Source organism: Anarhichas minor, unplaced genomic scaffold (genome assembly GCF_050575085.1).
Source record: "Anarhichas minor isolate MPS153535 unplaced genomic scaffold, ASM5057508v1 ptg000027l, whole genome shotgun sequence".
Taxonomy (NCBI): Eukaryota; Metazoa; Chordata; class Actinopteri; order Perciformes; family Anarhichadidae; genus Anarhichas; species Anarhichas minor.
This window is the reverse complement of record NW_027466473.1, coordinates 9,553,185-9,576,030: the sequence shown is the minus strand read 5'-3', so window position 1 is coordinate 9,576,030 and position 22,846 is coordinate 9,553,185. Positions and strand designations below refer to the sequence as shown.

At 41.2% G+C, this 22,846-nt stretch overlaps 2 protein-coding genes across 4 annotated transcripts; both read left to right on the top strand.

The window, feature by feature from the left end:
- The first annotated feature begins 95 nt into the window (after window positions 1-95).
- Window positions 96-11,419, top strand: aifm1 (apoptosis inducing factor mitochondrion associated 1). 3 transcript variants are annotated; one of them, XM_076101960.1, is made up of 22 exons: window positions 96-347; window positions 1,643-1,773; window positions 1,863-1,983; window positions 2,092-2,115; window positions 2,443-2,556; window positions 4,019-4,090; window positions 4,193-4,264; window positions 4,353-4,424; window positions 4,854-4,972; window positions 5,081-5,211; window positions 5,457-5,547; window positions 5,667-5,751; window positions 5,830-5,906; window positions 6,381-6,489; window positions 6,581-6,688; window positions 6,802-6,890; window positions 6,973-7,113; window positions 7,575-7,717; window positions 10,449-10,573; window positions 10,671-10,861; window positions 10,956-11,068; window positions 11,230-11,419. In XM_076101960.1, the coding sequence occupies exons 1-21, from the start codon at window positions 260-262 to the stop codon at window positions 11,025-11,027; spliced, it is 2,175 nt and encodes a 724-aa protein (XP_075958075.1). In that variant the 5' UTR covers window positions 96-259; the 3' UTR covers window positions 11,028-11,068; window positions 11,230-11,419. The 3 variants fall into 3 exon arrangements, with proteins under 3 accessions (XP_075958075.1, XP_075958074.1, XP_075958076.1); XM_076101959.1 differs by having other exon boundaries at window positions 97-347; window positions 10,956-11,419; XM_076101961.1 differs by lacking the exons at window positions 4,019-4,090; window positions 4,193-4,264; window positions 4,353-4,424 and having other exon boundaries at window positions 101-347; window positions 10,956-11,419.
- A 132-nt stretch (window positions 11,420-11,551) lies between these two features.
- Window positions 11,552-21,288, top strand: glra4b (glycine receptor, alpha 4b). Its single transcript, XM_076101962.1, has 10 exons — window positions 11,552-13,095; window positions 13,723-13,850; window positions 14,580-14,647; window positions 15,706-15,929; window positions 16,900-16,982; window positions 17,075-17,212; window positions 17,310-17,524; window positions 18,884-19,042; window positions 19,569-19,664; window positions 19,767-21,288. The coding sequence occupies exons 1-10, from the start codon at window positions 13,037-13,039 to the stop codon at window positions 20,034-20,036; spliced, it is 1,440 nt and encodes a 479-aa protein (XP_075958077.1). The 5' UTR covers window positions 11,552-13,036; the 3' UTR covers window positions 20,037-21,288.
- Window positions 21,289-22,846: the final 1,558 nt, after the last annotated feature.

Sequence of the window (22,846 nt, the reverse complement as noted above, 5' to 3'; positions counted from 1 at the left end):
TCAGCGACGCCATCTTTCTTCCAATGCCGTTGTGCTACTTAGCTTTCTAGGGGTGATCACTCTCACACATTCAAAGAGTCTTTACAATTACCCATGACACCCCTGAAACGTATGACCTGTCTCCTGTGTGTGGCCTTGGCTCGTAACGCGTCTGTCAGTGCGTGCTGGCTGTAGGACTTAATTAACGGTAACTAGCTAGTGTTCGTGTCCGACAGATCGGCTAGTTAACTGGGAGCCGTTACAGCGGAGTCGAGCCACAATGCTGAAATGTAGAACTGTATGGAAAAAGCTTGCACCACTAGCTAGATCCTCCTCAACTGTGTGCCGGCAGAATGTGAGACGACCAGGTAAGTTAAGTAACTTATGTAAGACTCGGCGTCTTCTTGTTAGCTTGCCTCAATTGAAACACGCATTGCTTGTAGCATAATATCGCACAATGTGGACAGTTTGTTAAACTGCACGGGGTGTCTTTTAATGGCCCAGTCTAGGTATTATGACCTTCGAATGGCTGTTTCAAAGCTAACGTTAACTGCGCAAACTAGGAACTGGCAACATGCAGAGAAGTCAATGACGTCTCGATAACTAACGTTAGGTCAGCTCGGACCGTAAGGCACGACACTGGTTGTAGCTCTCGTCTGAGCATTGACGGAAAGCAACGTTAGTGAATGAGAAATAAACGGGTGTCACTGACACATGTTTTTGATACAGTGCTGGTTTTAATGGTGTTACGCCATAGTCTCTATCCCGTCAGACTTGCTTACATAGGCCGGATCACGGGGATTTTTCAGTCTCCTGTGACCCTGAGATTGAAAGTACAGTATGTGCAACTGTGTCCCTCTGCATAGTGTACTTCTGATTGCTGTACTTAAGGAAGCGGTGGGGAGTTATTACAGTAATGTAGTTCACGAGAGAGGTTGATCATAATGTGGATTCAAGTCTCAAAACTCAACTCGCATTGTGTGCGCGCCCTTTCTTTCATTTACCCAATTTACAAGCAGACATAGCAGCAAAATGTGCCACACTTCATTTTGGGGAATGTCAAGCTTATGCTGACTTGTACAGATGTAATATTATCTTTGACATCAGCATAATATGCTTGCATTTAAGATCTTGGAGTAAGACGTGTTTTCATTGTCAGCAGGCATGTTCAGCAGCATTTACACAAACAGTTCATGCTTTTAGAAAGTGTAACTGGTTCTTCTTTAACAATCCCTGCTAGGAATGTAGCAGTCACCTTCATACACCTGTTATAGTTACCATAGAAAGGAAATGTAGCGTCACGCTTGTTACATGTGGCCTCATTGTTGTTGGCGTCTAGCCATATAGCAAAGTGAGATGTTATGAACAATGAATATATCATTTGATCAAGTGGCATTGTCAGTCAGATAGCTGCAACTAAGCCTGATCAACATAAACAAAATGCATCTCCAGCCTAAGAATAAGAAATGTTAGCAAAAAACTACAAGTCTCAGTTCAGTGTATTAATCATGTGTGTGTGTATCGTAATGCATGGCGTGGAGATGTACTGCAGCTGCGACTGACCTGTCTTTGGATTACTTTTGTGACCAACATCAAGGGTGTTCGACTGAAATTAGTGCAATTTTGACCAATCCAAATGTTTGTTATTTGTCTTTGTGTTCAGGGTTAAACAGTGGCAGGATACCAACATGTGTACCTGCAGCTCACATGTCCACAGGGCCTGCAGGGGGAGGCAGAGAAAACCAGCTGTACGTTCTTCTGGTTGCAGCAACCTGCGTCGGCGGTGGAGTTTATGTGAGTCAGTCCGTCATAACAACACAGCACGTGTATTGAAAATCAGAAGTAATTAGTTGCAGGTGGTTCACACTTTTCTGTTTTCACAGGCGTACCTAACTGTCAAGGGAGACAGCCAAAGATATCAGGACCGTATCGATGAAATTTCATCCCGACCAAGTAAACAAGCCGCAGGACAAGCAGCCGCACTCATCCAGTTAGAGCCTCCCGGTGAGCAGGTTACAAGTCTAAAGAGATTTCTATCAGAGCCACGGCATTTTTAGTTTCGATCAATTAAGAGTTTCACTGATGGTGGTTTTGTATTTTGTTTTGTTTTAGCTGTGGAAGCCATTGAAACAGCGGGTGAGTGATTCCCTTCTCCTTTTGAGTAGATATTTATAGATCAAACTCCAACTCTGTTAATAAGTTAGGTAGGAACACTTAACCGGGATATATTCACCACTGTGAACAAGGAGCTATGCATATGCTACAAACATCAGCTACAACATAAGAGAATGGTAGGATAAGAATATGAAAATGTTCTTGCATGAGGTCAAATGCCTGTAAGTGACACTCTGTTGACTGAAAGGTTTTTGTTTTTAAATCATATTCTGTTGTGCACGGTTAAACTGTATTTAAATGAGTGGTATATTGCTTTAAATCCTGTTCTCTTTCTGATTGATGAACCAGCCGTCCCTGAGCCAGAACCTCAAGCAGCACCAGCACCTTCACCAGAAGAGCCGAGCCCCCCGGCCCCCGATGCTGAAGTACTGGCCCCTGTTGAAACAACTGAACCCCCCCCAGGTTGTCTGCATACTTTTCTATATATGCATGCATAACATGTGCCTCCTGTATAAACCGTGTGCTTGAACCAAAAAGTGAGAGGAAAAAATGACTTCAAAGCGTATTTGATCTGGAATTATGTGTACTGTCCCACTTTGTACACACACACTATACTTGAAAGAGAAGTGAGGTGTCAGAAATGGTGACGCCAAGTGGTAAACTCAGGTCAGTGCAAAAAAAGCAGGCTGCAAAACACACCTGTGTCGAATCAGACAAAGGTTTTTGTTTACATTTCAGATTATGTATGTGCTCTTTAAGTTCTGTCAAATATTTTTGGCTGAATTTTAAGAAGTGCACACTTTTTTTGCCACAGTAATTTTTGTCATTTCCCCACCACGAAGGAATTTGTTTTTTTGGAGGGGGGGGGGGGGGGGGGGGGGACGGGTTCAACATCCTTAGAGTACAAAAATGACAAAATTCACAGGCAATGGCAATAAAATATGCAATTCTCAATGATTTATTTTGGTCTCAAACAGCACATACATGTGGTTTGAACAAAATCTAGAATATGAACAAAAACCTGTCTTTTCTTGCCTCATTACACTCTTTGCTCACAGTTGTCCCACACATGTAATATGTTAAAGATGCACTTTCATGGTGATGGCATGTTTTATACACGAGGCCCTCTGGAATCAGAACTTGTATTGTTTATGTCCAGAAGCTTTTTACTGCATAAACTGTGACTTTCTCCTCTTGTTGCATGCGTTCGTTTTTTCCTTCACCGTCTTGTATTTGGTGATGCGCGTGTCGCGCTCGGTGTGTTCTGTACGGTTCCATTTACTTTGCGTCCTCTAACCTACATTAACCTTTTCCAGTTTCAGTACAACTGTGGACACTCACACACTCACTTCCACCCTGAACTCCAAATGTTCCTGTTGTAGCGGGACACAGTCATTGGAGTCGTCACTGTTTCCTCCAAATATCTTGGCTCCTGGTGTGCTTTGTCATATTTGTGACGTAGCATGGTTTTTGACATTTTCTCTGAGTTTGTCAAACTTTGTGAAACTTTGTCCTGTCATAGCACTCAAGATGTTTATTTTCCACTAATATGATATTATTGTTCATAACTGGAAGCTGCCCTTTTGAAGTGAATTTGATTTCTTAACTTCAAAGTCGTCACAGCTGTTTCATAGGAAGTCTTCAAACTGAACGGTCCCTGGTGAATATCAGTGTGATAACACAAGCTCGAGTAAAAATGAGTTTACAACACTACGCTCAGCTCTATGATGGTGTACAGTATGTACGTCTCTGCAGATGTTACACATCATTTGGGCAGCTTCCACGTGTTCTTGTGTTTAGTTTGCATGCTCCGCAGAATGTTCCCAAAGTGAAGCCGAGGAAATGCATGGATCCTGATTATCCTCCCCTTAGATAATCTCTTAAAGAGTTCTAACTAAACCCGTAGTTTGGATTCCCTCAACAGCAGCTGAGCCGGTGGTAGAAGCTTCCCCAGAGGAGGCAGCAGAACCACCTGCTGCAGCTGTAGTTGAGGAGGGTAAGGTTTGAGAAGAAAGGATACTCTGATCTAATTCATTCACTCATTCAATTGTAGTGCACCTCCAAGGTTAACTTGTAACTTTTACCACTATACTACCAGAACCACCAGCCCCCTCTGAGCCGTCCCCAGCTGAGCTCACAGAGCCGGCCCCTGCACCTGTTGCGGAGAGTGGTAAGCACTCAGTCCGTGCATGGCGATGTACATTTACCACATCCGAGGGTTTAATGTGTCATAACTGGTCTAACTCCGGTTATAACAGAACCTACAGCAGCAGCAGAAAGTCCCGCAGCAGAGCCAACCGAGCCTCAGCCGGAGGTTGTGGCAGAGAGTGGTAAGACCAGAGTCCAGCCTCGGCTGGAGAGGGGAGGCGGGCCCACACCGTTACTTTTTCCCATTTTGTTAATTTCAAACACCGTTTCTCCTTTTTTTTTTTTCTATTAATAATTTTAAATTTTTTTCCTCATTACAGCTTTCCCGCCATTTTATGTCTTTATCACATTGTTTGGGTTCGTGTAATGATAATGGTTAATCTCACTCGCATGAAAGATGTCATTTCTTTTTCCATTTCCTCCTTTCAGGTGTGTTTGTGTAAGTCATGGGTGCTGATGAGCATCCAAGATCATGCACTGACTTTGTCTCTTTCTCCTGCTTTTTGCCTTTCTCTCACTCTCTCTCTCTCTCTCTCTTTCTCTCTCTGTCTCTGTCTCTCTTTTACTCTCACTCTCTCTGGCTTGCTGTCGCTCTCTCATACAAACTCCAGGAGACTCCTCACCTGCCTCTCTCAAGCTCCCCTCACACACACCCTACCTCCTTATCGGTGGAGGCACCGCCTCTTTCGCTGCGGCCCGGTCCATTCGAGCCAGAGACCCCGGTGCCAAGGTCAGCATTCAGTGCATCATCCATCTTGCTGCACCTTGACTTTCTCTGTTACATTCGTGTGTCGTCCTCACGTACTGCATCTGCCTTTCTTTGACTTGTTGCTACCAGGTGTTGATTGTGACTGATGAGCTAGTCCCTCCATACATGAGGCCGCCTCTTTCTAAGGAACTGTGGTTCTCTGACGATCCCAGTGTGACGGAAACACTGCGCTTCAAACAGTGGAATGGAAAGGAAAGGAGGTGTGTTTAGCTTCATGTACTGTGCTTCTGGTTTATTCAACTCTTTCTGTCTCTCGGTGCCTTTCTTACAATGTGTCTCCACAGTTGTCTCTCTGCTAGGATAAGTGGTCATTACATTGAGTTAGACAGTTGTCCTGTGACATCTCTTTATTTGCTTCATTACAAAATGATAGGTTCTGTTGCTGGTTTTCTTTTTGTAAGAAAAATGTTGAAAGATTTGTAATACTTTTGTGTTTATTCGTCAGTATCTACTTCCAGCCACCATCATTCTACATTAATGCAGAGGAATTGGATGGTGCAGAAAACGGTGGAGTGGCAGTTCTCTCCGGCAGAAAGGTTGGTTTAGACGCCACAATGTGCTGATGTCCTGATTATGTACTGTAAACAATAGTAGTATTAATAGTATTCATATACCAGAAGTGAGGAATTTACACGTACAATTTAATCCGTTTTAGGTGGTTCACATGGATGTGAGGGGTAACAAAATAACGCTGGACGATGATACTGAGATTTCCTACGACAAGTGTTTGATTGCTACAGGTAAGCCTCCTTCAGATGCGTGTGTTGCCGTGTGTGGTTTAAACTCGGCGGAAGCTGATTTGAACGGTTTGCTTTCAGGTGGTGCGCCAAGAAATCTACAGGTCATTGAAAGAGCCGGAGAGGAGGTGATGAAGAAGACCACGTTGTTCCGCAAGGTCAGTGTTTAGCCACAAGGGGGCGGTGGCCTTCTTTATGTTTTGGAATTTCTGGCTGTTAGTACAAAGCCCTGGAAGAGTAAAGGTGTGACATCATGGAGATATTTAGATGACAATATTTTTGACTCTGAAAAAGTTGTTTGGAGGAGTTAAACAAACAAACAAGCTCTCTGAATGTTCATCCCACCTCTCTGGAATAGGTCAGAATTACAAAGCTTTGTCTCAAACAATGCAAAGTTGACCTTTTATGCTAAAATCATAAAAACAACACGTTACTTTGCTCAGTAACTCCAATGGCATTAAGTTTGTGCAATGTTTACTTTTGTTGGTTCACTGTCCTTATGATTCATTCATCACAATCCCTTCATTGTTGCACAGACAAGTCACCACACTGATGTGGCCATTTCAATGTGTGACGTATCACTACCTTAACAAAAAGAGTCAATTTGATTTAAATGTTGTTTCCCTCCACAGGTCGAGGACTTCAAATCCTTAGATAAGGTCTCCAGAAACGTCAAGTCCATCACAATCATTGGGGGCGGCTTCCTGGGCAGCGAGCTGGCCTGTGCCCTCGGCAGGAGATGTAAGACTACTGGACCAGATGAGAGAATGAAGAATAGATGATACTAGTTCAACAGAATAATGCTCAGCCTCTTTCTCCTTTTCTTTCTCAGCAACTGAGTGTGACCTGGAGGTGATACAGATGTTCCCTGAGAAGGGCAACATGGGGAAAGTGTTGCCCGAGTATCTGAGCAACTGGACGACAGAAAAAGTCAAGAGAGGTTAATGAGCTCTAACACGTCTGAACTTTCATATCTAGCTGAACATCCCTCGAAAGAGTTTTTTTTAAATCTCATTTCTTCGTTTATTACATATTCTTAATTTTGTCTTCCAGAGGGTGTGAAAGTTATCCCTGAAGCGCTGGTGAAATCTGTGGTGTGCAAGGATGACAAATTAGAAATCCAACTGAAGGATGGCCGATTGGTAGGTCCACGTTTCTTTTCTCAAGTGCGATTCAGGAAATGACTCGTTAGTGATTGATTTATCTTGTGCTTCAACCTCGTAGGTGAGAACGGACCACATTGTTGCAGCCGTTGGCCTGGAGCCCAATGTCGACCTTGCCAAGTCAGCAGGTCTGGAGGTGGACTCTGACTTCGGTGGCTTTCGAGTCAATGCAGAGCTGCAAGCCAGATCCAATATTTGGGTGGTAGGTTCATGTTCATGAGGTAGTGGAAATGTTCCAACAACAGTCAACAGGTTCATGCCGTGCTGAAACAGGCTTTGGAAATGAAAGTGCATATGTTCTTAATTTAGGGAAACTTGTCACTAGTTGTGGCAGAACTTTCATTGAGTCGATGGTTCTTGGTGATGTGACTCACCCTCGTTATTCCAATAGGACAAACTTATATTCATGTAAACATGGCAATCAACTTTTAATGAGTTGATTAAAAAAGTATTACAATGTTGACTGGTCGAGGTGAGCCGCATACGAGCTTTCATAAATGTACGTTTATGAAAGCTTGTTCTTTCAGTCATATCTTTTATTCTAATGCCCCCTTGAGGTAGACTCGGGTCCTGGTCCAGAAGCAATGCACCTGTAGACTTGTAATATGGCGTGGTGTAGTCAGACATGTTAATCCATCCTCGATCCCTTCTGTGTGGATCCAGGCAGGAGATGCTGCGTGTTTCTATGACATCCGACTGGGCCGCAGACGAGTGGAGCACCACGATCACGCCGTCGTGAGCGGAAGGCTAGCGGGAGAGAACATGACGGGAGCCAACAAACCCTACTGGCATCAGTCCATGTTCTGGTGGGTACTTGGGGGTACTTCCTGTTTCCTGCTTGTGATGCTAATTCAAGGTTTTCATGCGTCACAAATTCAAACCGTTTGGCAAATGAGAGCCGCAAGCCATTGAGCCAGCTTAAAGTGGAAATGAAGGGAACATATTTGTGAAAGCGACGGACAGTCTGAATTGTTGATCGCACAGGTCCACATTCATCGACTACATTTAAATAAGTGGGCACTGGGGCAGCACGTACAATCCTGCAAAATGACTCAGATTGAATCCTTTTAGAATCCAGAGGTACATGCATGATTGCGTTGTAGTCTTGAATGCCATTAAGTTCTAAAATATTTAAACTGCCTTTAGAGGACATTAGGGCAGGAGTTTCCAGCAGAGGGCTGCGTTCTTCAAGTCCGTCATACGTTTAATAACTCTTTCAAAAACATCACTCGGCCAGATATTCAGGGCCTTGCCAAAAAACTTCAACCAGCGTGTGGCATGCGGCCCGCATTAAACAGATGAATGCTTGTTTTTAACAGCTGGTGAAATACGGCCCACTGCTGTCAACATGGCTTCATTGCAAACAAACAAACACAGGAGACAAACTATTGTGACTCAGATGATATGTTGCGATATCATAATTCAGCAGCACTGGTCACTTAGTTCGTTTTGAGGTCGTCCATTTGTTTTATATTTAAGGGGTAGCTTCTGTATTTTTCAACAGTATTTCCAGTATTGAGCGAAAACGCTGCAGCCGATCACTGGCTGCAATATAATCCTATTGGGCAATTGCGCACCGTCAATTTAGGTCCACTTGTTTTTGCCACCGATTGTCTCAGATTGTTCTAATAGGTGTCAACATTATCGAAAGGCAGTGGCGGGCCGTGCATTTTATACCTGGGCCTACTGTGCTGTCCTACTGAGCTACGGTTATTTGTTTCTATTGGTGTAACAATACACGTATTCGTATTAAACCGTTTGGTACGAGGCTTACGAACCGAACAATACGTTTGAATAATACTAGTGCATTTGGAAAATGCAGAAGCATAAATTGTGGGAAATATAATGTTTTCGGTGGACTGCGCTCACGTAACAGACAACGGGATGTGTGACCTTTTGAACCCGGAACAATAACAAAATATTGCTGGGGCCGGCGTTCGGCTTTCGCCGTTCGCCGGCCGGCTTTGCTATGGCATCCTCAGGATAGCATAGCATAGAGAAATAGGGGCTGAATCTTTATTATTATTAAATTATAAAATAGCTATAACTTTGTGATTCTGTTTAGGCCAGCAGAGAAGGCTTAGCTGGCCCTGACGACCCACCACTGTCGAAAGGGCACTACAGAGAAACAAAGTTTTTCTTACCCTTCTTTTCTATAATTGGCTTGTGTGCATGTATTCGTGCGTGCATCCATAAATGAGTTTGCACCTCTGTGTTTTTCCACGACCAATCTTGCATTCTGCTGCAGCAAGCAGCATGATATTATGGGTGGCCAGTTATGGCCGCATCATGCTCAAGAACCCGTTATTGGCGGTTTTATACTGATATTGACCGCTTGCTGACTCGTCACTAACTACCCTTAACCAGCCACAGGACGGTAGGGGCCGCAAGTGAAAACACAGCTGAGTGCATCTCTGCGGTCAGAAACTCTATGGGAAAACAACAGAAGTACACACACAGCAGACTGATTTTCAGTGTCATGGCTGAATACTTTGCTGATTTTGACATAATGTTGATGCGACGCGAGATTTCAGAACAAGACTTGTCCGAGTGTGACACGCAATACCAAACAAACCGTGTTAAGCTAATACTGCATATATACACATACATCAAAACATATTTCAAATGGTAAAAGTCACTATTAATTTACTTTTACTTTAATAGTTTCAAGTGCTGCTAGCAGCTGCTGCTGTCTTACTAAAAGCCTTCAACAGTAACACTGAAAAAGGTCCAACACGTTTCCAAAAGAATCCTGATTTGTATGTTTCTAAGTGATGCCACACACGGTGTACAAGCTCTCTGGGCAGGACTACCACAGCATGTCGTTTGTTAAGGTCATTCCACTGTGACATCACTTCAGCTTGACACTCATCAGGGGGGGGTGGGGGTCACTGGCATTCACAACTGGCAAGTGCCCTCTCGGCCTTGTTTGTTTTGTGTGTATTTGTGTGTGAGGTGCACACACATACACGATGTTATGCAGAAGTTGCTGCACTTCACATTGGAGGATAAACTTCAGCAAACTACTTTCAACAGAATTTTGAATGCAGATAAATAAATAATAAAAAGTAAATAAACTAAATCGTCGTCAGACGATAGGCGATGGGTTTTCGAGATTGTGTTTTGGCCGATGCGTTCCACCTCTTTTGCTCTCAACATGGACTGTTTAACTGCATGGCACCAAAGCCTGTGATTGGTCAATACTACTCGGACCACAAACGGAAACCAGACCGCTTCAGATACCAAAATCTTGTCCCGTTGCCTGCAGATCCTGTAATCCTATGCAGATATCTGTTTTATAGAGATCAATATCGGCTTAAATCCATGAACAATATCATTAGGATGTGGGGGAAAAAGCCATTGGTTTGAAATAAAGTATGTTTTAGAAGTTATTCTTTAATTCCATTTTGCACTAGAAGCTCTTGTAAATCGGTGGAAATAGAAATCAGTGAAGAAAGAAAGCTTCTTGCTCTGAGAGCCTTGAATGTAATTATTCCCTCAACATGCTTTCCAATCTAATCTCATGGTGTCTCACAGGAGTGACCTGGGACCTGATGTCGGCTACGAGGCTATTGGGATTGTTGACAGCAGCCTACCAACAGTAGGAGTGTTTGCCAAAGCCACAGCCAAGGATACACCCAGAGCTGCTACGGAGAAGTCGGGTACTAATGACATTCTTTTATCCTATAAAGCAAAAAATAAACGGCGAATTTGAGGACCGAGGCTCAGATTTAGTCTTCCGTGTTCCATTTATTGCAGGAACTGGGATCCGGTCAGAGAGTGAAACCGAGGACACGGCTACCAGCGCAGTGGCCTCTTCGACGTCCGCTCCCGCCATGGTGCAGCAGAAAGACGAGTATGGAAAAGGAGTCATCTTCTACCTGAGAGACAAAGTGGTGGTGGGCATCATCCTGTGGAACGTGTTCAACAGGATGCCCATCGCGAGGAAGGTACGTGACTCCGTAGGGAAAAAGAGTTCGTTTCAAAGTAAGGATGTAAAATATAGATTTGGTTATTGTAAATGTTTTTTTTTTTTTTTTGTAGATTATCAAGGATGGAGAGGAACACGCAGATCTGAATGAAGTGGCCAAACTGTTCAACATCCATGACGATTAAGGTGGCGGCGGCCGGCACTTATTGTGAGAGCGGAGCTTCATGTGAGGACTGAACTCTGGCAGCCTTTGTCTTTAAGACGCGACTGATCATACACACAAAACAGGAGGATTCATGTAAATGATGTCTGAGATATTTTTCAAATTTGGAGTTTGTATCTGCTGCACCTGTTTCGTTTGTTTCTTTTTTTTTTTTGTCTATCTAGGAAAACTTGTCTCACTTGTCTCATCCGCCGTTTTGCTCGTGTTTTTGAAAATCACGGTCCAGATGTGATCGTCCGTCTGCTTGTCCACACCAGGCTGAAAAACGTGCTGAGCGTGGATTATTGTTTTCCTCTGTGTGATCAGAGCAGCTTGTCGTGAGAGAAACTGCAATAAAGGCTATTTTTAAAAGTGGGAGTGATCCAATTATTATCATTTTTGCTCCCAGATATTATCACTGATGATGACGACATGTATCCTGACCTCCATTCTGAGCTGTGATGGTTGTTAAAGTCTTGTGTGGTTGAGCTCATCTGTCCCGAAGTGTTTCAGTCACTGTGCACTGCTTCGCTCATACATGCGACCTACAGTCGTTGGACCTTTTTTTTTTTTTTTTTTTTTTTTTTTTTTTTTGTTAAATGAGGTATGTTACAGGTCTAACCTCAGCTAAAAGCACTGGGCACAGGCAGGCTTGTATAAAGGGCATCTGACAAGTACACTTTACAGTGTGTACAAGTACGATCAAATTAAGCAGAGTCAATGTGCACTCCAACAAGAACAACATTAAGATGACGCTTGGCCTACTTAATCCTGTCCGGAGGTAAAAACGTTCAAGCATGCAGAAGCAATGGGGGGGGGGGTTTTTTCCTTCTGCTGTGGGCTTCTTGTTATTAGGATTGCGTTCATGTTCTGTATTCTCACAAATTTCTTATCCTACTTGACACTGTGGGCTCCAGAGCGATGTGTGGCACGGCCTTTTTTTTTTCGAGTGAGGCAGAACACGTGCAGCCATAACGTCCCATCGCTTTCTTTGACATCAATTTTGCATGGGTAAATGGCTGAACTGCCTCCCTGCTCTGTGTGGAGGAATAAACATGAGCTTCCACATTTATATTTGAATTTGCTTGGCGATTTTGGAGATGAAGTAATTCGACCAGAAACGTTGGACGGCTCTGCTAAAGATAAATAACCTCTGGATGTGTATACTGACACTGACACAAACATGTTACACTTGAATGAATGGGAGATTCGTGCCCTCCCTCTTGAATGCAACAGTCTTGTTTCACCCGTCTGCTTCTATCCTTTGTCTTCAATCTGCAGTCTTGTAGGATTGCTCACCATTTTAGGCAATTCGGTTTAGATTTAAATGATCAGATCTCTCTTAAAGATGGGTAAACACATTTACTCTACTGGACATTATATACTGGTAGTACTGGCTTTTTTTGTTGGGTTTTTTGCAACAATTTATCACCTTAATATGAAAAACTAAGTAAACGGCCAACGTGGAAGATATCGCTGTCATTTAAATTTCTGTGAATGTTCTAATTTTAGGGTCAAAAACATCTTTACCGGCAGTGAAAGAGTGGTTTAAATTCTTAATGGATTTGAAAACATGATGCCTTATTTAAGAATATGTATTTTTCTGTCTTAACATATTTATTTGAATATGTCTTATTTTCAGCAGAAAGTAAATACTACTGCTAATCTGATGCCATGAGGAAGAGCAGTGTGGGCCACTCTGCTTTGGGAACGGTCGTGTCTCTTTAAATTCTTTCAGTAATTCTTTGAACATGCATATGGCCATAAAAAAGAGATGAAGCTTGAAGTCGTCCACACAGGCATTTTGAATAATACAGCAGCAGCTTCCTGTATTTTACACTTGCAGAGAGGGAGGGAGGCTCCGCTGAGTCCACAAGACAGAGCCTGGCTGGAGGAGCAACAATAAGTTTCCTGCATCTCTGCTTTTCTTTTCTTTTCCACTTCTTCCTCCCTCCATTGGTATATTACATGTTCTTTTTCTACTAACTAAGAATGCTATTCCACATCGCGTGTATGCTGTGGACGTCATCTGTCATGTTTCTTCAAGGCAGGTTAGAGACTATTTCAAGTTTGTACTATTTGTTGGAGAAATCTGTAATTTGCTGTTTGGTTGGCCATTGCAATGTCTTGTAAATGCATGTTTGTTTGAAAATGTAAATTTCTTTTATTAATTTAAAAAGATTTGAAATGTATAATGTAAGACATTAGATGATCTCTGTGGTTCTTTGACCAAGGGGCACATCAGCGTGACTGTTCTCTTGGAATTAAATATGTTTCATCTATAATTAAATTAAACCAATTAAGTGAAAGTGTGCATTAATATAAGATGCAGGATTGACTCAACAGAAGAAAAGAAGCTTGTGTTTGAGTTAAGGTTACAAGATGTGTGCCAAAGTAATTTCCTGGATAATTTGAACTGTCTTTGTATAAAAATGTTAAATACTAAATGGTTAAATACATCTAATCTGAATCCTGTTATGTATACTCTGTATATGTCGCCTTTTAAATGACAAAATGTGTTGCCAACCAGTAAAACACCTTTCCAGCTAAAACGATAGTTCTTGTAAACCTTTAGTACAAATTACATAAACGCTTTCCTGAAGAGGAATTGGAGGTTTTAAATATTGCATGAAGAGAATATCAGTGCATCCGGTGTAGACTGTCCTGTCACCTGGCAGGTCTGTGCTCTGTAAGGAGACGAAGCTCCCCAGCAGGGCAGCTAACCCCCCCTCTCCATCTGACTTTCTGGACAAGCTGATGGGACGCACATCTGGCTATGACGCTCGCATCAGACCAAACTTCAAAGGTAAACACACACACTGCGGTGTGCAGTGGGAGGATCTCCTCGGTCAGGACAGGTGTGGGGAAAGTGCAATTTGCATCCCAATTTGGGCAGTGAAGTAGCACAAATCATTCACAGATGGGTCAGAAGTAAGAGGTCCTGCAGGCTATGATGTTTTCACACAGGAAGCCTTTTTATAACGCGTTGTTACCGTTTTTTATGCCGACCCACAGCTGTAGGTTATGATGTTTATACACGGGCTTCTCTTTCATATTTGTCAGAAATGTGCACTTACCCCACAGGCCCATTTCAGCCCATTTCAGTCCAATCTTGATCTGAGTGAAGCCAGCAGACTCTCTCCGTCACATACTCCTCCCTCAGTCTCCGGGGTCGCATTCCATATATATTTCATTCTTGCTCAACATCTTTGTCAGTGCATGCTAGCTAAATCACGTGTGATTATCTTTAAATACACTAATGTAACTAAAGGAGAATCAATAAATTATTGCCTCTAAGGAAACCCTGAAATATTTAAAGTTCCGGTGGTCGACAGAAGGACGATACTGGAAATGACAACTCAATCACATGCTGGTTATCTTTATTAATACGTCTGTTCATCAGGACAGAGCGTGGCACGTTACGAAGAGGGCAAGCAGATGTCATTTTGTTTCTGCTCTTTACTGGCTTCAATACGTCATGTGATCCCCTCAGATCACATAGAATCCACTGTGACTATGATGTGTGTTCTGCCAGGTCCTCCTGTCAATGTCACCTGCAACATCTTCATCAACAGCTTCGGATCCATCACTGAAACAACTATGGTAAGAATGTGAACATCTGCATTTAACATCTGGTTGTTGGATGTCAAACTTTGACTGTTTATCTTCACTGTGACTTTAAGGTGTCGCTGCATTGTATGCAAACAATTCAGCAACGAATGTGACTACAAGTCACATGTCAGGTCCTGTTCAATATCATTTTCATATTATTGTTGTTTTGTGACAGGTTGTTGTATTCAGTGTGTGCAACTGATTCCTGTCACAGAAGTTGAGTATCATGTCTCACCAGTGGTTGAAGAAGTACTCGCATCTTTTACTAAAAAAGTAGAAATACAGATTACGACTTCATAAAAAAAAATAGCAATACAGCAGTGTAAAAATACTCTGTTACAACTATATCTTGCATTCAATATTTTACTTCAGTGAAAGTACATAAGTATTAGCATCACAACATACTTAAAGTACCAAAGGTAACAGTAGCAATTAGAACGGCCCATTTCATTTCTATATGATTAGATTATCATTTCTGATGCATCCATGCGTAAACATCACTTATGGTGCAGCAGGAAAGATATGGCTGATTTAAACTACCTTATATACTGCTGGCTGGGTAGCTCTATCCACAATCATGTATCATCATGTATTTGTTGATTACATTTTGTAATAATACAATCAACAATAATATGAATCTGGAAAGTAACTAATAACTAAAGCTGTCAAATGAATGTAGTGGTAGTAAAAAGAAAGTTAAAAAGTAAAAGCAAGCACATTTATCGGACGCATCGGACCCTTTGGTGGTCAATGATTGGAAGAGTTTTTGGCGCTTCTCTCTCTGTTTGGAAGCACTACTCATGATGCCCAAACATGCTGTTGTTAGATTATGACTAATTGATGACTGCAAACACCATCTTGTAAGTTCATTACATAATATCAGCTATGATTTTCTCATCTCTCTGTCTCGGTTAAATAAGGGGAATCCTTTATTTATGCGGCCCATTATGATATCCACCATGGCACAATTGCCACTTGTGGCTATATATTTTGTTTCGGTCATTTATATTTATTCTAACTTCCAATTACGACTTAACTCCAAACTTTAGGACTACCGGCTCAATGTATTTCTGCGACAGCAGTGGAGTGACCCTCGACTGGCATATAAAGAGTACCCGGATGACTCTCTGGACCTGGACCCCTCTATGTTGGACTCCATTTGGAAACCTGACCTGTTCTTTGCCAATGAAAAGGGAGCAAGCTTTCACGAGGTTACAACAGACAACAAACTGCTTCGTATATTCCAGAATGGAAATGTCCTCTACAGCATCAGGTGATCTGTTTTTTTTAAAGTGCTAATTTTGCTAAATAATGCACCAAGATGTACCTCTATCAGACATTACAAATCCAGTTCCATGGTTTGTCACGTTGCTAACTGAACATGAACTTCTAGTTGTAGTTGTAGTCTTAACCTCTGAGTATACGGTCCTGCAACATGTTTGTTTCACTCCAGTTCAGTTCAGTTGTCACTGTATTGTCCAACACCCACTGAAAATAATAACTGCAGGCTAAGACAGAATCAGGTCAGCAGTGTGGCACTAAAGCAGGGGGGAATTGTAGCGTAATGGTTTTCATTACAATATAAGCAAGATGAAGCAATGTATAAAGCCGTATTAGCAAATATGTTAAGCATGAACTAAATGATCGGTTGCTTCTCTGGTCATGGAACCTTAAAAGTAACCCCCTAAAACTAAGGGGATCACACTGGAAGTGCCAAGTTACAGCTGGCAACCAACACAATTATTTAAAAAAAAAAAACGGGGTCCTAAAGTTAGAAACAATAAAAAGATGTATGCCCTCATTCACTTGCGCACAGATAGCTAGCCGCCATATCTAGTGGATGACACTGAATCAAGATCATTTGCATCAGCAGCATTTCTCATTTGTGTGAGATTCTTAACTTTGTCCTTGCTGGAATAAAGAGAAGAGGGGTCCTTAAAAATGAGCAGCGAAAGACATTATGTTTCAACAAAAATAAAAGCAATGTCAGCAACAGAAACTCAGAGAATAGAGTGATGCCGGGATGACGTATTTTTGCAGGACAATCTGGAAGTTAGCATCACACTGGTTACAAAAAGCCAATTGGATTTTTGTCAGATAGGTAGAGCTGCTCGATGGGGTTCAGTGGCACATAAGCAGGAGACGGTGCTGTAGGTTTCTCCACTCATGAGTTGGTGTGTGAGGGTATCACTTTATCATTAAACACCCCATTCCTTTATGGTGTTGCTGTCTCTGTGTTCCAGGCTGACGCTTACCCTTTCCTGTCCCATGGATCTGAAAAACTTCCCCATGGACAGCCAGAAGTGTACAATGCAGCTCGAAAGCTGTGAGTTGATCTTTGAAGGCAGGCTTGAAAACACTACAAACGGATGTTGTTCTCATCGCGTACAGTACACCTTCTCTCTGTCTTTCTTCTAGTTGGCTACACCATGAATGATCTCATTTTTGAATGGCTGGATGTGGGAGCAGTGCAGGTGGCCGATGATCTGACGCTCCCTCAGTTTGTGCTGAAAGAGGAGAAAGGCCTCGGCTACTGCACCAAGCACTACAACACAGGTACACGACGACCTGCCAAGGAACATCCTTGATAGATACTGTCAATAAACTTCTAATAAGACTGTCAGTTTGCACCCGTATCTCCTCCTGTGGTTAGGTAAATTCACCTGCATTGAGGTCAAATTCTACCTGGAGCGTCAAATGGGCTACTACCTGATCCAGATGTACATACCGAGCCTGCTCACCGTCATCCTGTCCTGGGTGTCGTTCTGGATCAACATGGACGCGGCTCCGGCCAGAGTGGGACTGGGGATCACCACGGTGCTCACCATGACGACACAGAGCTCTGGCTCCAGGGCCTCCCTGCCAAAGGTAAGTCACGGTTTGTGACACTTTACAGTGAGACATACAAGTCGGTCACTCTTACCGGCCACAACAGTGAGTTTGAGTTCCAAGATGGGTGTGCTCTGAGAAAATGCGCCTCTTTGTGCCACTGGCCCAATCTGGCATTGCGGCTGGTGTGATCCCATCACTAGATGGTCTGTATAGTATACTTTTTGTCATACTGTGCTGTTCTGCCGTGACTTTTTTATGATGTTATTTACAACATACTGGAACAAGGGTAGGCAACCTTATGCACCTAGCGAGGTAGCTCAACCAATGTCTCACTAGTGGTGTGAAATGAAACGACCTCTTTCACAGCCATTGACATTTGCGCGGCCTGTTGTTTTTTTATGGCTTTTTTACGTCATATGACTTTTTAGTACTTTTTTCGACATACTATACTATGACTTTTTTATGACTTTTTGACATACTATACTATGACTTATGTAAGAAATACTATACTGTAGATTTTACGACATACTATGGGTTTCTTTTAGGACACACTGTACTATGATTCTTTTCTAGCTTACTCTACAATTACTTTTTCTCACATTTTCACGACATACAGTACAGTACTATGATTTATTATGACATTTATACTTTTACTATGAATTTTTTACGACATTTTTCCAACGCACTATACTATGACATTTTTTATGACTTTTATGACGTATTATTTTATGACATTTCTACAACATTTTTGACAGACTGTAATATTACTTTTTTTTTTCCATGGCTTACTGCACTTCGACTCATGACTCCTTACGAAATACTTAAATACTTCTTTTGATGGCATACTATACATTCGCTTTTTAGTGACATTTTAACCACATTCCATACTATGACATTTTTTATGGCATACTATAATATATTTTACTTATTCATGACTTACTATATTACCTTTTTAGGGCGTGCTATACCATGAATATTTAATGACCTTTTAACAGCTATGACTTTTTTTCTGACATTTGATACTAAAACATGGACGTACTATACTATGACTTTTTCATGACTGTTTACGGCATACGTTTTGGGACATACTATGATATTTGTTTACTTTTTACAGCATACTGTACTATGACTTTATTACATTATAAAAACATAATATACTATGACTTTTTTTCCATTTTTACTGACATTTCATACTAGGCCTTCCTTTTTTGACATACCTTGTATATACAGTGTGGTTTTGTTCAATGTAGTTGTTAAATAAAGTAAAACTTAATGTAATATGTTGCTGTTGACGCAGACTTTTTAATTCCATGTCTTTCATGTCACTGCCTAACATGGCATGAACGCTAATGTTAACTGAGTGGTTTCACTGATTTCATTCTCACTGTGTCACAGGTGTCCTACGTCAAAGCCATAGACATCTGGATGGCCGTGTGTCTTCTTTTCGTGTTTGCTGCACTGCTGGAGTATGCAGCCGTTAATTTTGTTTCACGGCAGCACAAGGAGTTCTTCAGACTGAGGAAGAAGCTCAAAGAGCAACAGCGGCAGAGAACCGTGAGTGCAACCAACCCACTCAGCCCCTCGGGCGACTGTCACCTGCTATTCCCTGGATCCCAGCAATGCACGAGCACCGCAACTCAGCTGTGTGTGTGTGTTGCACTCCAGCCGGGAAATGCAGAACAGCACTGACCTGTAACAAATTCAAGCCATCATCTTGTTCTATTGTTCTCAACATCTTGCTGCCTCACATGTGGAGAGAAAAAGTCGGCCAAACTAGCTTTGAATATAAAGTGTTTCTTAAATGAAGCGTTGTGACAGCAGCTACAGGATTTATTAATACCTTGTAACATTTATAACACAATACAAAAAACATCTGCTTGAATCCTTATGTATGTATTTATTTATTAGTTTGGGATTATGCAGTGCCACTGAAATTTGTCTCATTTCAAATTAATTTCAGACTTGTATTAATTTGATGATGATTGCTTGCTGATGAAGATCTGAAACACACATGCATCACACAGGAGTTTTGTCAGGGTTGTGATGCAGTCTGTTTGATGTGTTGCGTTTTCTCCATCAGCAGGGAAGCGGTGACAGCAAGGTGAAAGGAAAAAACATGTCGGGAAACAATGCTCCTCATGGCAACACAGCCCAGCAGTGCACTGCCTGTGCCAGGGTATGTACTGTCGCCTTGTTCTGTTTAACACTGGCGTCAGTAAAGCTGTGTGGTTCTCTGTTGAGAGCAGATTGTTATGCTGTGCTGTATTTTCCCTTCCAGGAGGAGGAGCTGGCGCAGCAGGGTTTACTCTTCCAGAGTTTTGGACTTGGAATGTCAGCAGGAGGTGCACCGGAAATGGATGCACCGGTCTTTGCCGATTTACCTCCTGGCTTAGGTTTCTATGACATCCGCAAGCGCTTTGTGGATCGGGCAAAAAGGATTGATACCATCGCCCGAGCTCTTTTCCCCATGAGTTTCCTCATGTTTAATGTTCTCTACTGGCTTACCTACAAAGTTCTACGACATGAAGACCTTCTAGCCGCGCTGTGACAATACAACGAGGACTGTACAGACACTGGATACCTATTAATTCTGCTCTCTTCATTAAAACATTTAAAAGGCTGAGAGTCCTCAGCTGTGCCATGCAAGATGCGCTGTGACTGCATGTCCAGTGCCATTGGGAGATTCCATGACATCGAAGAGTCCATTAGTTTCTTTTCATTTTTTAATACTTCCAAAGAAATGCACTTTTTCTCAGAACTGATGCTTTATGCATTCCACCTCAGTGTACAGTATGTGTGCAGTCAGCTTCTTAAGTATATCAGCTCACTTTTTTTTTTTATTGTAGCTTTATTGTTGCAGATCCTAACCAGGCCTACATTTTTACTTTTTAATATTCATTTTACTGGTGCCATGGTAAAAGCTGTTTCCTAAATTTAAATGTGATATTTGAAGAAGTGAAAAGATTACATTATCCATAGATATTTAGATGTGACTATTATTATTATTAGATATGTGATATGATGGCATTGCACACACATAGCCAAATGTAGTACATCTTTTTTTTATCATTCATCAACCAAATCTATCTCAATTTCAAGTCTTCAGTTTCAAACCTGCATTTGACCAGATATTTATATTGTAACGGGTACAATGGAACAGTTATCAAAACATATTGTTTAACTTGTACCAAGTTCTCCCGAGGCCGGCACAATGGGTGTGGAATTGATGTTTAACAAGGTCCAACTAAGTTACACACACACAATACATTTTCTCTGTATTTCTTTTGTTTTGTTTCTAGAAACAAATGTATCTCCAAAATTGTTTGTCGGGTCAATATAAAATAAAGAAATACTTCAATTTGAAATACTGACTGCATCATAGTGTGAGCTTTGTTATTTATGACCGTTTTTAAATTATCATTGTATCCCTATATATAATATGAGAAAACATGTTTTCCTCTGTAACAGCATGCCCGGATCTAAATCAAAGGATTACACTTAATGATCAGCTGTGATATTCAAATTTTCAAACTATGACATTTTCTAAAGGCCAGAGACCAGCAATTAAGTAGCTCTCACTCCATTTTTCTTCCACCTAATACTTTCCTCTATTAAGATTATTTTCAATCCTCACTCCATTTTATGAGGTAAAAGTGCAAAATGAGCTCAGTACTTCACACCGTGCGGGTTTTTAACATATTGCAACTTAAGTATTTATTTGTATGCATGTCTGTGGACTGGGACCATCTCTAGAAACAGTCTCATTTTAAATATAAATCATGTTATATATTCATATTTTATTTGCTGGCCCATGCATATATACAGTAGGAGCTGCAGTGCATACATCAGCGCTTCTGTGTCTGTGTGAAACATAAATTGATAAATGGTGAGGAAATTATTACAGTATCCTTGATATTGGACCGTTAAAGTATTTGCGGACATCAAGGCTAAGTTTAAAAAAATAGTTTGACGACAATGAAATGATTTTTTACTAAAGATTGTGAACTTTATATAGTTGTTGAAGGGGATATAGTACATATATAATTACAAAGAATGTGTTTCACATAACATCACATTTTGTCTTGAAAAATTCTAAATACATCTTTATCTTACTAATTTATTCTGTTACATTAAGCTCATCTTTACCAGTCCCAACTATGAATCTTATACAGCACCTGCTAAATGAATTACCTGTACGTAGCTTTCAATATTTTTATATTTTATTGTAAATTTCAATAAGTTTCTATTTTTAAATCACGTCTTGTATTTTGCACTGTGTTGATTGTTTAATGTTATGCACCATCCACCATCTCAAATTCATTGTATGTGCAACATACTCAATAAAACGGTTCTGATGTTGATTCTGATTCACTGCTTCTCATCTGAGACTTTGTATCTGTAGCCACTAGAGGCTGCTGTTCGCTCTTTTATGTCTATGTGAGCAACATTGCCCTCTGGCATAGGCCACATATTATACAGTATAGCATGTCGAAAAAGTCAAAACACAGAATGTCGAAAAAAAACGTGATAAAAAGTCTTCGTATACTATGTCCAAAACGATTTAATACATTATATGAAAAAAAAGTAATTAAAAGACCAAGTATAGTATGTCGAAGAAGTCATAAAAAAATATGACTTCGGTTTTATTGCCATTGAGATACAGAAAGTCTGACTCTATAATATTCAAAAACAATCGTAAAAATGTACCTTTTATGGCAATCCATCTCAAAGATGTTGAGACGTTTCACTCAAAACCACAAATGTCAACCTCATGATGTCACTATAGCGGAAAGGTCAGGGAATCATCAATGTCATTAGGATTAATGGGAACCATGAATTTCTGTACAAAATGTTTTGAATGTTGAGATATTTCACAAAATGAGTGAAAACTCTGACATGCTGGTGGTGGTAGAGGAAACGTCAGAGAAACACCAAAGTTATCCAGATTCATCCCGAGGGCACCATGGATACCTGCACTTCATCTCATGGCAATTCATTCCATAGCTGTTGAGACATTTCAGTCTGGACCAAAGTGGTACACCATGACCAAAACTAATTTCACAAGGAATGCAGTTTCACATCGATCAAGTACTGAAGTAAGTGGGGGTTAAATATGGCTTTTTTCTCAGAACACATGCAAAATTGTTTTGAATCATGTAGGAAAGGTTTTTCAATGAAATTGTGAGAGGGGAAAAAAAAAATCTCAGATTCCATCTTTGCATCCCCTCTACTTCCCCAAGAGCTCAGAACAGATTAAAATTCGTATCAAGCATATTAATTGGACATTTAAGGAGAGCATGCCTGAATACCAACAGATTCAACAACAGAGTGAATCAAAGGCGAAGACTCATTGTTGAA